At 50.6% G+C, this 14843-nt stretch overlaps 6 protein-coding genes across 6 annotated transcripts; 3 read left to right on the forward strand and 3 right to left on the reverse strand.

Moving 5' to 3' along the window:
• Window positions 1–107: 107 nt before the first annotated feature.
• On the reverse strand, window positions 108–1836 carry VTN49DRAFT_6448 (uncharacterized protein; the record flags this gene model as incomplete). Its single annotated transcript, XM_069414608.1, has 2 exons — window positions 108–785; window positions 835–1836. The coding sequence occupies 2 exons, from the start codon at window positions 1834–1836 to the stop codon at window positions 108–110; spliced, it is 1680 nt and encodes a 559-aa protein (XP_069265837.1).
• A 1596-nt stretch (window positions 1837–3432) lies between these two features.
• VTN49DRAFT_6449 (uncharacterized protein) lies at window positions 3433–4378 on the forward strand (the record flags this gene model as incomplete). The annotated part of the gene is made up of 2 exons (XM_069414609.1): window positions 3433–4116; window positions 4175–4378. The coding sequence occupies 2 exons, from the start codon at window positions 3433–3435 to the stop codon at window positions 4376–4378; spliced, it is 888 nt and encodes a 295-aa protein (XP_069265838.1).
• A 146-nt stretch (window positions 4379–4524) lies between these two features.
• VTN49DRAFT_6450 (uncharacterized protein) lies at window positions 4525–6587 on the reverse strand (the record flags this gene model as incomplete). The annotated part of the gene is made up of 12 exons (XM_069414611.1): window positions 4525–4666; window positions 4720–4825; window positions 4880–4993; window positions 5058–5197; window positions 5248–5377; window positions 5422–5431; window positions 5488–5539; window positions 5592–6020; window positions 6093–6283; window positions 6335–6396; window positions 6445–6472; window positions 6522–6587. The coding sequence occupies 12 exons, from the start codon at window positions 6585–6587 to the stop codon at window positions 4525–4527; spliced, it is 1470 nt and encodes a 489-aa protein (XP_069265839.1).
• Window positions 6588–8870: 2283 nt separating this feature from the next.
• Window positions 8871–10029, forward strand: VTN49DRAFT_6451 (uncharacterized protein; the record flags this gene model as incomplete). Its single annotated transcript, XM_069414612.1, has 3 exons — window positions 8871–8893; window positions 8956–9161; window positions 9221–10029. 3 exons carry the CDS (start codon window positions 8871–8873, stop codon window positions 10027–10029), a joined length of 1038 nt encoding a protein of 345 aa, XP_069265840.1.
• Window positions 10030–10836: 807 nt separating this feature from the next.
• On the forward strand, window positions 10837–12387 carry VTN49DRAFT_6452 (uncharacterized protein; the record flags this gene model as incomplete). Its single annotated transcript, XM_069414613.1, has 4 exons — window positions 10837–10947; window positions 11011–11382; window positions 11437–12073; window positions 12146–12387. The coding sequence occupies 4 exons, from the start codon at window positions 10837–10839 to the stop codon at window positions 12385–12387; spliced, it is 1362 nt and encodes a 453-aa protein (XP_069265841.1).
• A 384-nt stretch (window positions 12388–12771) lies between these two features.
• VTN49DRAFT_6453 (uncharacterized protein) lies at window positions 12772–14082 on the reverse strand (the record flags this gene model as incomplete). Its single annotated transcript, XM_069414614.1, has 2 exons — window positions 12772–13890; window positions 13954–14082. The coding sequence occupies 2 exons, from the start codon at window positions 14080–14082 to the stop codon at window positions 12772–12774; spliced, it is 1248 nt and encodes a 415-aa protein (XP_069265842.1).
• Window positions 14083–14843: the final 761 nt, after the last annotated feature.

Raw genomic sequence — 14843 nt, forward strand, 5'->3', positions numbered from 1 at the left:
TACCAACCAAAAGACGTCAATCGACATATTGTCGATTTCTACATAAATCTTTTCTTCAGTCAAAGATGGGTACATTACACATTTCCAAATCCGAACCGGCCCCATATCTATGGACGCAAGCGCTGAGGGTCTCTTGGGAACAGCGTCGCCAGCCGAATGTTCGGCAATCCCAGGAAGAAAGTGACGATCCGGTTCAGACCCAAGCCACCTCCAGCATGCGGGGGGCAGCCCTGACGGAACGCCAGCAAGTAATCCTGGAAGCCCTCACTCTTGGGATCGACGCCCTTGGCAATCATGCTGGCCTCCAGCTCGTTCACATCATTGATACGCTGGGCACCGGACATGATTTCTTCGCCGCGCATGAAGAAGTCATATGAGTTCGAGAAGCGCGGATCCTCGGGGTCCGCCTTGGTGTAGAACGGCCGGACAGCCATCGGGAATTTGTCTAGCACGTAGAAATCGGTGTCGTACTTTTCGCGGATAATTTGGCCAAGTTGTCGCTCCATGGCGGTGGTGAGGTCGTTTTCGAAACGCTCTTGTTCCGACACGTCCACACCCGCCTCCTTCAGGAGACCAATTGCGTCCATGTACTTTAGGCGCAGTGCTTTGCCGTCCTTTGGCAGACGGAAGTCGCCTGCTTTGGGGAAAGTCTTTTGAATCACAGCGATCTGGTCCTTGTACCGCTCTTTTAGTTGCGTAAGGATGAAGACAAGAAGCTCCTCTGCAAAGTCAAGAACTTCATGATAATGGTGTCGGAATGTCCGTTCGAAATCAAGGCCAGTGAACTACGAATGTCAGCATTGAAAATGCCTCAGTGATCCATCCTGGACTTACCTCTGTCAAGTGTCTGTGGGTGTTGCTGTCCTCGGCACGGAACACAGGGCCCAGCTCGAACACGCTCTCCATATCGGCCGCAATGCACATCTGCTTATAAAGCTGAGGACTTTGGGTCAAGTAGGCCAACCGCTTGAAGTATTTGACCTCGAACACCTCGCTGCCGCCTTCAGACGACGATCCGCTCAGTTTGGGTGTGAAGATCCATCGCGCGCCGCTCTTGAGCATGAACTCAGTGAACAACTCGGCAACGCCGCTGGAGATCCAGGTGATGGCCTGATTTGTTTCAGTCTGAAGGTCAAGCACACGGTAGTCTAGGCGCGTCTTCAGCGTCACAATGGGTTGGCCATCGGCGTCGACCTCTTCTGTGTCAGCAACCGGTGGCGGCCGCTCTGCATCTTTGACCTGCATGGGCAGTTGCTGTGCCGCTTCGGAGATGAGATAAATCTTGCGAATGTGCAGCTCAAGATCACTCAGAGTAGCCGAGTTGATCGGGACGGCTGGCTTCTTGACAATACCAGTGACCTCCACAATCGAATTGACATTCAGGCCACTAGTCCACTTCACCATCTGTCTTGAAATTGGCTCCTGGGCCGCAATAACCGCCTGGATCTTTTGGCCCTTTTGCCGCAGCATCAAGAACGCCAGCTTAGCGCTCTGGGACCGCGCATTGTCGACACGGGCAACAACGGTAACCTCTTTTTCATAATGGTCGGCGGATAATTGGGCGAAGCTCGTAGCTGGGACAAGATCCTGATTGTCCGGGAGCTTGCCGTACAAGTCCTTGGCGGTGTCTTCGGCCTGGGCGGCTGCGTGTTTGGCCTGTTCTTGCGCCGCCCGCTGAGCGGCTTTCTCAGCCTTGGCCTGTTTTTTGGCAGCCTTTTTCAGCGCGCTCTTGCTCGGCGCGGCAGGCGCTCCTTCTCCTGCTGCTGGTGCAGACTCCGCACCGGCTTGGGGAGCTTCCTCGGGTTTGGGACGTTCGGGGAGTGTCGAATCAGCCATGACAACTCGGGTGTTCAATTCGGTGATACAATCGATCTAGACAGCAGTGATTAACACGTCAAAGCCCGAGGATTTGAGTGACGCTGACAAACAAGCCGTGACTCACTTGTCCAAAAGGTCTGGCTCCACTGCATCCAGGGTCCCTCACTACCCCTCCATGATAAAGCCCTAAACCCTAAGCCAAGTTCGAATGGGCTACTGCGTTAGGTTAACCTAGTCATGTGATTTATGGTCATACCATGACTATTCTATTCCTTTCTGGGTTTAGTTGAAGTGCAGACTTGGGAGATGAGATCTTACTGGCGCAAAGTCAGGAATGACTGGATCACCTCGCTCTCCGAGCCGCATCAGGTGTAAACGGGATTGAGAGCCTGCGCTAAACCAGGAATATAGTTCTCCGTACGAGAAGCATGGCCAGAGGCAAAGCAGTTGGCCTGATGTTAAGTTAATGAGTTGGTACGCATGAGCCGAAGCTCCACGCTTTATCAGGTTTAACCTATCAAAGTGTCAGAATCTCCGTTCCTATTATTAGCCTGTGTTGACTGTTGAGTTGTCGACTATCATTCATCTGCAACTCTCCTCCAGTAACAGTCCAGAGTGCTATGATCCGTACTTAAGAAGAGTAGAGAGCTTATTATGTGTAGCAGGTGAACTGAAAGTATGAAATTGAAGGCATGCGGCTAACATTTCATTAGGGTTTGATTCCAGGCTGCTTTGGAACTCCAACCAAACTTGACACGAGAGATTATCACTACTAATCATTCATCATCTGCGCATGTGCAAGAGTTAGTGCCAAAAGAAAGATACAATGGAGACAAAGCTATTTTCTATTCTTTCATATTTCCGCATGCACAGAAAATGCAATTGGCCAAGGCAGCTCACCGTCTTCGAGGGTTCCGTCCTTCGGTTTCCCGGGCGGACCATTGGCTCCATCCGCATAAACACACAGGCAGCAGAATTTTCCAAACAAAGCCTGCGAACCAGACATGCCATTGACGGCACCACTGATCGAAATATTTACCATGGAGGGCAATGAGCAACCCAGCATCCGTGCTCTGCCTCCGAATACCACCTGTCAGAGCCACACAAGGCGCAAAATGGCACCATATCTGAGCCACAAACAGCTCGTGGAGGCCACGATACAAGGATTGATACACCACGGTATCTGTAGATAGTTCACTGTGGTTCTCTCGCATTTCACCGGCCATTCCTCTTTTACGGAGTACTCCGTTTTTGTGACTATTCCGACCAGGTCTGGAATTGCGGTTATGATAAGATCCACCATGCACGACATGCCGAGGGAAATCATCCTTGGGACATGCAAAATAAACATTCGAAGCTCTTTTTAGAATTTGAATGCCTAAAAGCTTGGCTTTGCATCGCCATCCGCAGTATAGTTCGGTCACTCAACATGAAAGATATGGTGAGAGGAAAAGACTGGATATAAGAAGATGATGATCTTCGTAGGAGGATGGCATTGGCATCGTTTGTCATTGATCAATTCAATCAGCCGAGCTCAATTCCTTTGTTGCTACGACTATAGGCGCTTAATCTTGATTATATCTCCGTTAAGCTCTTCCCGCGCAGTACAACAAAATGGCCGAGGACGAGTCGATTTACTATTACGACCCGTCTCTCGGTGCCGCCATTCTCTTCACTATCCTCTACACGCCGCCCTTTCTATGGCACTTGTGGAGCGTTACTGTCGCACCCCGAACACGGGGTTACTCTCGCACTCTCTTCTATATCCCCATGATTATCGGGGCTGCCTTTGAGATCCTCGGCTACGCGGTTCGGTGCGCAAGCACGCAGAACCCAGAGGATGTTGGCCTTTACGCTTCGTCGGCTACCCTCATTGTCCTTGCACCGGTATTCATCTGCGCCAGTCTCTACATGCTGATTGCGCGACTGGTGCCATCGACCACCGACAATGACCCATCCGGCCAAGAAGGCGCCGAAGGAGAAAAAGATCAGAAGAAACTCCGCATCCTCTGGATCAAACCTCGCTGGCTGCCGCGCCTGTTCGTCGGAAGCGACATTTTCAGCCTCCTGCTCCAGTCCTCTGGAAGTGTGATTGCGCTTTCGAATGACTGGGAGGGCGAGGAGAAGGATATCGGCTTGGCTGTATTGATCACCGGATTGGTTCTGCAGGTCGTGACAGTAACGTTTTTCCTTGTGATCGTCTTAACGGCTCGTCACCGTGCCATTGCGGTGGGGAAGTACAGCTTGGGACCCAAGATGGTTATTCGGGGTGTTATCATTGCCGTTTGTTTGATCCTCGTGAGTTCAGATCCTTTGTTACTCTTTCGTTGGATCTAGCTGACAATGCCTTGGATAGGCTCGCTCCATCTACCGGGTCGTCGAGTTCGCGGAAGAAATCCCCGGCTATATTTTCGAGCACGAGTGGCTCCTCTATGTTTTCGAGGCGCTGCCGATGTGGTTTGCACTGTTAGTACTGGCGTGGTATCATCCGGGCAGGTGGCTCGTTGACAAAGTCACACGGAATCGGGGAGACACCGAGCTGGCCGAGAGGGAGGTATGAAGGGAGAACTTCCGGAACTTGATGTATATAGTATGTCTGCTATTCTGCTTGGCTTTGGTTTCGGTTTGTATGTTTGCCTTTCTGGGATTAATGCTACGTATAGACCGTTTGTACTTTATCATTGAATTTTATTTCCATCTATGCAGTTACACCCGGTTCTCTTCATGCCGAGCTTCAGCCTTGGCCTCCATCACTGCCTCTTCGATGGTAACATCCTGTTCCTCAACCTCGACAAGGCGATCGCCGAAAGCAGCCGCGATCTCTTCCAGAGTCTTCTTACGGGTTTCCCTGGCATACTGTCAGTTTTACGCCTCAAACCGTCCGTAAGGAAACAAGCATACGGGAAATAGAAGTAGGCCACAGTGAGGAAGAACAATGTACACCCAACGAAGACGTAGTAGTAATTCTCGTGAATGTTCGAGAAGGCGCTGGGACCGGCCTCGGTGACTGATGTGGTTTAGCAGACCTGAAAAATAGACTTCGCTGAAGAGGAGCTCGTACCAGCAACATTGACGACGAAATGTGACGCGGCTGCCAGACCCATGACTTTACTCCGCAGGGAGATGGGCAAGACTTCTGCACCGTAAAGCCAGGTGGTGCTGTTCAACATGCCGTCTGTACGTATCATGTCAGCCATGCCATTGATTGGTCGATAGAAGGAAGAAACTGGGGACAGTACAGTAAACGACAACGAAGGCATAGATTCCGAGAATGGCAAAACCCTTGCCAACTCTGTTGTCCGTGTCTTGGAAGCAGCGCTGCATGACGGCTGCGTAGATCTCGATGATGATGATACCCGCGAGACCGGTGAGAATCATCCTGCTCTCGATGTTAATGATGATCAAACCAGAGTGAAAAGGTTGACTGACTTTCGACGACCCCATTGGTCGGTGAGGTACTTGGTCGTGATGCAGTTTGCGAGAAAGGCGCAAGTACCGTAGACCGCGGCCAGGGCGAGAATGGTGTGCTGCTCAATGCCGAGAGACTTGTACAGAATGGCTGCTCAATTAGTACAAGTTCAGAGATGAATGGAATATACATACTTTGATAGTACTAGGCTCCCCCGTCAGTCGATGCATAAAACACAATGTTGAATTCGGAGCACTCACCTGAATGACATTGACACCGGTCAGACTGGTCATAGTCTGGACCGCAATGGACCTACGCAATGAATCAGCCATCGAAGTCCAGTCGTGCAAAAGAATAAACATACACTAAAGCTCGATGACGGAACAGCCTGAAGATCTCCCGGTACGAAGTAATCTCACGCTGCATCTCATATTCAATCTGCGCTTTCATGAGCGCAAACTCCTCGTGCAATTCACGAGAGCCCAGGTCCCGACGGATCCTCATAAACTGTTTCCTTGCCTCATCGACTTTGCCCTGGCGAATCAATTGACGAGGTGAGTTCGGCATAAAGGTGAGCAGGCCGACAATCATGATCACGCCCCAGGGAATCTGGATACCGAGCGGCAGCCGCCATTGCACGGGGCCGTAAGGTGCATAACTGCATGCGTAGCCAACCCAGTTGGACATCATGGTCCCGAAGGAGATACCGCAGCCGGAAACACCGCCGATCAAACCGCGAAACTTTGGCGGGCTGATCTCAGAAAGATAAATGGGAACAGTCCCAACCATGCCTCTGTTCAGCGTCTTAGAGTTAGCAGAAAGGAAGTCTGAGGAAGAGGACGGATGCTCTCGTTGGATAACCCACCCTACGGCAAACCCAGCAATACACCGACCAGCCAAAAACATGCCAATATTGACCGATGCAGTCTGGATTGTGACGCCAATGGTGACAATCACGCACATCAGCTCCATGAAACGGATTCGACCGAGTTTATCTGCAATTGCCGTCTGTAAGATGGCGCCGCCAGCTTCTCCGGCAATGTACACGGCGACGACCTGAATTCATGAGCGACAGGAATTCGAGGCACGCCCAAATTAAGTACTCACCGCGCCGGTCAACCCATCAGAGGGATAATTCATATACTCCTTCCAGCTTTCATGGGCAATTGCTGATGTTCGTTAGCAAAGACGCTGTGCGGAAGAAGGATTCCACGCACTTGTTGTTGCAATTCCAGTATCAAAGCCCTACATTCGTCAGCCATCCGCGTCATCCCGGTGTCCGTTCCGAACTCACGAATAAAAAGGTGCCGATTCCGGCAAACAGGGCAAGCCCTAGCGGATACCAAATGTCGCTGCTCATGATGATACTGTCAACAGTCACTCAAGTTGCCTGCTGGAAGAAATGCGATCGACATGACAATCCGGTGAAGAGTGTGGGGATATATATATTAGGGCTATGGAATGGATACGATCTTCTATGACTCGATGAGCAATGTATCACTGTTCCAGATTCGGTATGGTTATTCGTTGATGCGAGTGACATCGGACTTCCTCCATCTAGCAGCGTCGGCTAACGGCCAGTTCATTAACAGCAGTTTCCAGATCCAGTCCCCCCAGTACGGCATTTGACGCTCCAAAGTCATCGAGAAATGAGCCTGTTTTGGCGGTGGTCGCTCCATGCCAGTAGTCTCGAGTCATGATTGGCCCAGATTCGCTTAGCTGAACTTAGCTCCCCCACGCACTGCGGGCGGTGGCTGGTCTTTGCTGTGATTTTGCGGGGAAGAAGAAAAGCTTCTGCTCTCGTGATTCGGGTTTTCTCCGAAAGTCAATTGCGGAATGTCTACCGAATTTTCGGCGTCTGGACTGCACGGCGGAGGGCAGAGATACAGTACCTGATCTGGCAGTGAATCTTCTCCTGTTCAATAGTATGCTTGATGCGATTTCGGGGAAATCTTACCCCGGATTCAGGAGAACAGTCTTTAAATTACTAGACCTTCGAGTTCTGGCTGACAGTATTTTCGTTCAGCAAACGATGCAATCCCAGAATGAGCTACTCGGCAGGACCGATATATTCTTGATTGCAAACTGCCCATTTTTCATGGACGCACAATCCATCAATTGTGCTAGCATCAATGGCTCGAATTCAAGTTGTGTGGAGTCGGTGATTGTGTGCTTAATTATGGCATTCCTGGTCCTTCTCTCTTTGGCGTAGTGCTCTTTGCCGATCACGGATAAGGAGCACAACGATGCCCTTTTTTCAGGATCGAACTACATATCTTCATTTGTTTCCGAGCTATTTTGGCCTATAAGAAACCGGCGCAACCTGGCATTCGATGATTTACAATGTCGACATTGGTTGAAGAATGCCCGCTTCACTAGCCATCGCCTTCGTTAGGTCAGGGTGTCTTGGCTGTGTGCGCTATATATAAGTTGCCTAGTGATCCCGATGCTCTTGGACACTTTAGATGAAGCACTCGTAGTGTCCTTACGATTCGATAGGCAGGCATCGTGTCAATTATTGCATGGTATTTGGACAACTGAATGAATACCTCTCCAAAACCACCTGGCGTCATTGTCGTCTGAATAGGACAACGGTCGGATGGATCACAAGGTGGACTGATTTCTTGATTCGTCTCTTCCATTCTAATGACGAAACAATTCTTCTGACCACACATTGAAAGTATTGTGAGTGCAGTACTCATCAAACCTCCATGCCTCTCCGCCGGATTGGCAGGTAAAATGAAAACTCAGGAATCGTAGCCAGCGAAGAGAAAGCCAGAAAAAGTAAGGCACTGTTGGCTTTCTTCAGCCCAGAAACATGCAAAGCAGTGATTGCACTGAGCCAAAGTCGAGGCCAGCAGAAAAGCAGCCGAAACGAAATCTGACTATTAGTCGATGGCGCTAAGAATCGTCTCTATTGTCTGCGAGGCAGTATCCATTCCTTTGGAACTCAATTAGCAACAGTAGGACTTCATGGATGATCATGAATTAGGTGGAAAGGAGTCAAGCAAAGCATATTACAAATTGAAGGCGTGGAGCCTTGGAAGAGTCGAGAAGCCTGCGACAGGGGCACTCAGACGATCTGCAGGATTCTATTAGCAGGCAGTCCCAAAGCCGTGGATATGCTTAGGGTTAGAGTTATTCCAATGGGACTGAAAGGCTTTGAATTTGGGCACTGTACACAACTTGGGCTGATGAGATTACAAATCCAGTTTCCACTTAGGAAGAGTTAAGACGGCATGAAACACAGATCCGGTACCTGAGTTGCTCTTCTTGGGGAAAGTCGTCCCAATTTTTGATGCAGGGCCCTGGTCAAGCTTTTTTTTTCTTGATAACTCGCCCGAGAAAGACTCCTACACCTAACCCTAAAGGGCAAGTGGAACGAGACCCTGCGAGAATGTCATGAAGATCATGACGTGACTCTACCCCGCCGAAGGACAGCATGCCATGGGAGGGATCGTGTATTAGAAATCAAGTGATTCCATTGTGATTCCATTGAAGTTACAACGTAAGCATGAAGTGGGGGAAAGGGAGAAATTGGCCTATAAAAGCCAGCTACAAGACACATGAAGCTGGTTAATCAATCACAAGTCAGTTCATTGCAGCTTGCATTCGACCTGCAAAAGACAACCTAAACATCGATATGGCTCCTCCGAAAGTGTTTCTGTAAGATGCAACTCATTCACCATCTACCATCTCACTGCCACTCGTTCTGACGAGACGTCCAGGACCGGTGCAACCGGCTACATTGGCGGCGACGCCTTTTACGTCTTGTACAACAAACATCCGGATTGGTCGTACACGGCACTGGTCCGCTCAGAGGAGAGGGCTAAGCAGCTGAAGGACAAATTCCCGAACGTCTCTGTCGTATTCGGGACGCTAGATAGCTTGGACCTGCTTGAAGAAGAATCCAAGAAAGCGGATATCATCTTCCGTATGTTTCATCGCTCGGAGCCGTCGATGCCGTCGCTAACGAGGGAACCATTGGTCTAGATTTTGCCGACGCTGACCATGTCCCGTCGGCGCAAGCGATCGTGAAGGGCGCAGTGGCACACACCGCTGACCGACCTGCATGGATCATTCACACGTCGGGCTCCGGCATCCTTGGTTTCGAGGATACCCGCGCAAAGACCGTGGGTGTTGAGCGTGAGAAGGTCTGGGATGACTGGGACAACGTGCATGAGCTCACCGTCACCATGCCGGACGACGCTCTCCACCGGGATGTGGACAAGATCATTCTTGGTGCCGGCGAGGCTAACTCCGCCGTCAAGACGGCCATTGTCGCCCCGCCGTGCATCAATGGAACGGGTCGTGGCGCTGGCCACATCGTCTCGCAGCAGATTCCCACTTTTGCGCGGGAGGTACTCAAGCGGAAGAAGGGCATTGTTCTGGGTGAAGGACGCAATATCTGGAACTGGGTCCACATCCATGATCTGTCGGAGGTATATCTTGCTCTAGGTGAGGCCGCTGCCGCCGGCGGTGGAAACGCTACCTGGGGCAAGGATGGATACTATTTCGCCGAGAGCGGGCCGTTCTACTGGGGTGATGTCCAGCGGGCGGTCTCAAAGGTGGCATATGAGAAGGGCTACATTCCCACTGCGGAGATTGATACCTTGGGGAGCTATGAGGAGGGTCTTAAGGTCAACCCGAACTACAACCTGTCGTATGCCTGTGGAAGCAACTCTCGCAGCAAGTCCATCCGAGCGAGGAAGCTCTTTGGCTGGGCCCCGAAGAGACCCGAGCAATTGCTGGATCTGATTCCGGAGATTGTGGAAACCGAAGCTCGCGCGCTTGGTCTGTGAATAATCACAAAGGGCTAGGCCACTGTGGCTAGGACACAAAATAATAAATGATAAAAATGTGTTCTCTAAGTATGAAGGTCATCGTTGGTACTACTATTTACTAATGATAAATAATGACAATCTTCGCGCGATTGCTGTCGCTTTGATGGGTGTTCTGTTCCAGGATGGCAACGAAAGGGGCTACTAAACCTGACAGGCTCGGCAGTACGAACGCGAATTGCTCCAAATGCTCTTGTGTTGGAGTTACGCCAGTTGACGGGAGCCAATGCTTCGCAATGCATGTCCCAAGCGGTCGAGAGCCGGGACGGAAGAGTATAGTGAGAGTTCGGCCAGTTGACGGCCGGCTCCTGTGCCAGTTGTCGCGCGGAGTTATGTGCCCTCATTGCTGAAGAAAATGCTAAACCAGTGTCGCGATCCAACCCTTTTCTCAGTATTCGTGCGTCGACATCAGGAGAGGTATAGAGTCGAAATAAAACAAGGTCTTCAGAACTTACTTAACCCTAATCTTAACCCTAACCATCCAGTTGATAGCTCAGAAAACTTGCCCTCCAACAGCCAATCAGAACTCACAGAAGCGCGTATGGCCGACGCGATCAACGAATGCATTGCCCCCATAGCGCGTCTTCAAATCAGGAATCCGTCTTTCTGCTCTTCTGGCATGTTCAGCCGGTCATCAAGAAACTTTCCTGATTATCTCTCCCGTTTAAACCCCGGTAATTCTCATAAGTCGGCAGTATGCCACCTGCGACTGATATGCGTTCGAGAGGCCAACGAGAATCCGAGCCGAACTTGCAAGTGAACTGCAAGATGAAAAGAAAGAGGGCGTCATTTCTCGCCGAGAACGCGGAACGAGCCGCTAGAAGAAAACGGTCTGATAGGTTGCCCAACGCTGGAGCAACAGAGGAATCTACAGTTTCTGTAAGCATCGTGCAGATACTATTTCTTGATGGATGAGTTGCTCCATGTTGCTGACAGTTCCAGGTTACAAGAATTACAGGACGCCAGTTGGATGTTGATAACCGTGACCGCGATTCCCAAGGAGATATACAAACACAGGTCGAACGAAGCGCTAATGGGTCGTTAACCGAGAATGTTTATCGCCTCGATATGGAATCGGAAGACACGGCTACCCGACTCGAATTAACTACGAAAACAAGCATAATCAATCTCTCAGTTGAGCGAGGTGAAATTCGAAGTCTGACAGTTGAAAACAGGAATAGCGGGCCCGATGACCAAGTGCATGATGTTCAAAGGGGAGGTCGCGAGAGACAAGGACATGGAAATGATCATGGGCTAGATGCTGGCGGGATTGACGAAAGTGACGTAGCTGATTATGAAGGGAATGATGAAATTGTACGCTGGGAGATTCTTATTATACATATGGACTGTTCTGTTAACAAACCACAGTTGCAGGAAGCACAAGAAGTGCAGCCTGTCACTCAAGCGGAAAGGCAAGAGTCTGTTGAACACGACCCCGGCGCAGACCAAGCTGCCCGTGCCCGAGTTGCACGGACACATCCTTACTCTTCTCTTTCAAGATCCCGAGTTCCGAAACGATTTGTCCGTGACAACGCAGCGCTAGCATCAGTTCTGCTATACAACTATAAACAACGTGCGAAAATCCCGCCATTGCCAGGTTATGATACCGAAGACATTCTCAATCGACTCCTTTTGACAGCCGCACGGTGGTATACGGCGTATTTAAGTAGGCTCAACGTGGAAGCCCTGATCGCTGCTGTGCTCCCTCGTCGACTTGACCATCATGACCCAGAAGTTGAGGATTTTATGAAATATTGTAGGAATCGCGTCAAATCCTGGATGGATTCGTGGAGAGCCCAGGCGATCGATTATGCCCGGAAATGGTTACTGTCCTGGACTCAAATTCCGAAGAACGAGATATACAAAGACTGCAGTAACTTTGCGCACTTGTATGAAGCTATCGACAAAGCTTATACTGAACGTTACGCACCGGATATATTTAGGTGGATCGGGCCTTACATTGATCTCAATGAAACAACCTCGAATGGCAAGGACTGGTTGAGATGTAAGACGCCCAATTACTGTTCAATTATTGACTAGAGGGACACCAGAAAAAGGTGCTAATAGGATCATACAGACATGTTCGTACAGCTTGTGACGGTGGTGCGGCTGACCGATCTGGATCAGTCTTTGATAACCTACAATGAACGGGAGAAGAACTGCTTGCGAGCTTTCGACACACTCGGATCGACCTCGCAGTATAGGCACATTAGCCATGAAGATTTTCCACTCCTGCGGCTCGCGGGAGACAAGTCGCGGGGTGACCCAGTGGTGCTAGATGATTCCGACTTGGATCCAAGTGGGTATTTTTCTTCCTAGCATCTCTCCCCATTGTCCTCGGCTCTGAAGGCAGGAAGGACAGGAAACGCGCCCCTTGTGTTGGATCCTGAGCATTATCGGGACGAAGCTAGAGTTCCTCAATTCTGGTTAACATATTCTCGGTCTTCTGAAGTGCAGGGGCACTGTATAATATGTGTTTTTTGTTTGCTTTGAAAGGGTCGATCTCGAGATTGTTTGATTCGTCCTCTCTGTTTTGGGTATTTATTGTCTGTACGCCGTAGAATTCTAATGTCTATTGTTAGTTTTATTGGTTTCAAATGCGCATCCCAGTCTGATGCAGCCAGTGGTTGAGGTATAAAGGTCGCAGTGTGGTTGTATTTCATATTGACACGTCCGAGAAGTTTCTGAATATGCACCATTCATTCATCTCGTCTCCTCCCATTGCACTCCGACCCATTCTTCCCTCCACCCTGCCTGCCCCTCTGCCGCCGGCCCGCAATTAGCTGCACACACGCCAAGGATAATCGTGCCCCATTCCATGCCCGCGTCGTCCTTGCCAGGCCCGATATCCTCGCGGCCTTCCTCCAGAACACTGATAGCATGCGGAACAAGCTGGAGTTCAAACACTCGCTCGCTGCCGCAGGCCTGACAGCGGGGAATCCGGTTCTGGGCGGTGGTCGCCATTCGCTGAGACTGTTGGGGGAAGGCTTTTGCTACATCGTCATTGCCAGAGTACAAGAGGGGCGTCCCACGGTACTCGTAGCGGAGCACTTGCTCTGGATTGTGGGCAAGGCGTGTAGAGAAACGCAGGAAGACTTTGTCGAGGGAGGATTCGAACTCGGCCTTGTCCGTGGGGATTTCGTTCCCTTTCCTTGATGATGGCCCCTCATCTTCGTCCATGGGTTCAATTGTTGCGTTTGGAGGTATTGTCGGGCTAGGCGGTCGTGATAGTGTTTCATATTCGGCGTTAAGATAGTATTCTGGATACGGCGGTGGGAATGCGGATTGTGGTGGCCACGGCAGAACGGGCCCAGCGGCGACCGGTGCCGGCGAAGGCGCGTCCTGCGCCGGTTCTGGAGACGCTATACGTGCCTTTTCGGCAAATGTCTTTGGAAGGTCGTCACTGACTGGTTTCGATGAAGCAGAATTCGAAGGTGATGGCTGCGTTGCGAAAGGGTTGCTGAGAGAAGAGGAGGATTGGGACACTGAAAACGGATTTGCGTTGCTCGAACCATCACCGCCCGATGGTGCCCCAAAAATCGCGGACCCCAGATCCGTTTTCTTCTGCGTTGGTGCCTCCGTCTGCTCCTGTCGAGGATGTTCCTTTGGCTTCCACTTCCTTACCCCGCGCAGTGCTCGCACGCTGCCTGCTTTGCGGCTGCACGGTTTTCGCGGACAATGGAATATATACAAACGTCGCTCGTCATCTGGGAAATCTTTTGGCAAGTTTCCATCTAACTGCAGCAAGAGAAGCATGGGATTATTGCAGACTTTGCATTTAGCCCAGTCGCCTGGGGGCGGGGTCTTTTCGTCGAGCCATGTCTGCGTAATGCGATTAGAGAAGACATGATCCTGATATCGTCATATATCAAGAGTATTCCTCACCGGCCATCCACCAAGGTGGCTTATCGTGTCATCCCCGGGCTCCTCCTCGGCATATCCAAGCAACACATCGGTCTCCGCATAATCCTCCGCGTCGTCGAAGGCGGACGAGTCGCTGTCATAAGGATCCATGTTGCGTCAGAAGTAATTGTGGCTGCTGCAGAGAATGAAAACCGGATCTTGAACAGCCAATTATACACCTGATATTTGTTCAAAGCATGCCTTGTCCCTCAACTTTCTCAGCCAGCTGGCGTCCCACGTAAAAAAAATCTTTTGATAACAGTGATAACGCCCTCTCCCCCAGATCCGACCATACCAAGAGTGGTTAGTGCAACCCTAAAGTGATGTGTTTGACCAGTTTGCATTTCTCCGGTGCTTCCGATATCCAGTTTCCTGTCTAGGGCATCACTCACCGCACTAACTTACCCAAGTATGTACTTCGTATCCGCTTCCACCTTTTTTCATTCAGCTTCTCTATTCTGTCTCTAATATCCCTTCAAAGCGAGTACAGCCACTACCGATGTGCTCTCACAAGTGCCAGCTTCAGTTCACTAACTCTCAACGCACTTTCCACGCTTGTATTTCACGCGCTTTCTGCTGTCTCCTTGAAGGATGTCTGCCTTGTCGACATCGGCCAACAGCCTGCCTGAACCCTACGTGGTGGCCAGTGAGTTCTCCTCGCTTCAGGAGGCAAAGGATGAGTTGGTACGAGTAACTCTCAGCCGCAACCTCTCCTTTGCGAAGGGAAAACAAGACGACCGCAGGTTCGTCGTACGCTGCCGGAACAAATCCTGTTCTTTCCGTCTGCGTTTCACCCCCCAGAAATCCGGGGGAGTGAAAACAACAATATCTATCCCTCATACTTGTCCGCCGGAAACACATTTCGACTGGGA

The sequence above is a fragment of the Thermomyces lanuginosus genome, assembly GCF_041956635.1.
Source record: "Thermomyces lanuginosus strain ATCC 200065 unplaced genomic scaffold VTN49scaffold_40, whole genome shotgun sequence".
NCBI classification, from domain to species: domain Eukaryota; kingdom Fungi; phylum Ascomycota; class Eurotiomycetes; order Eurotiales; family Trichocomaceae; genus Thermomyces; species Thermomyces lanuginosus.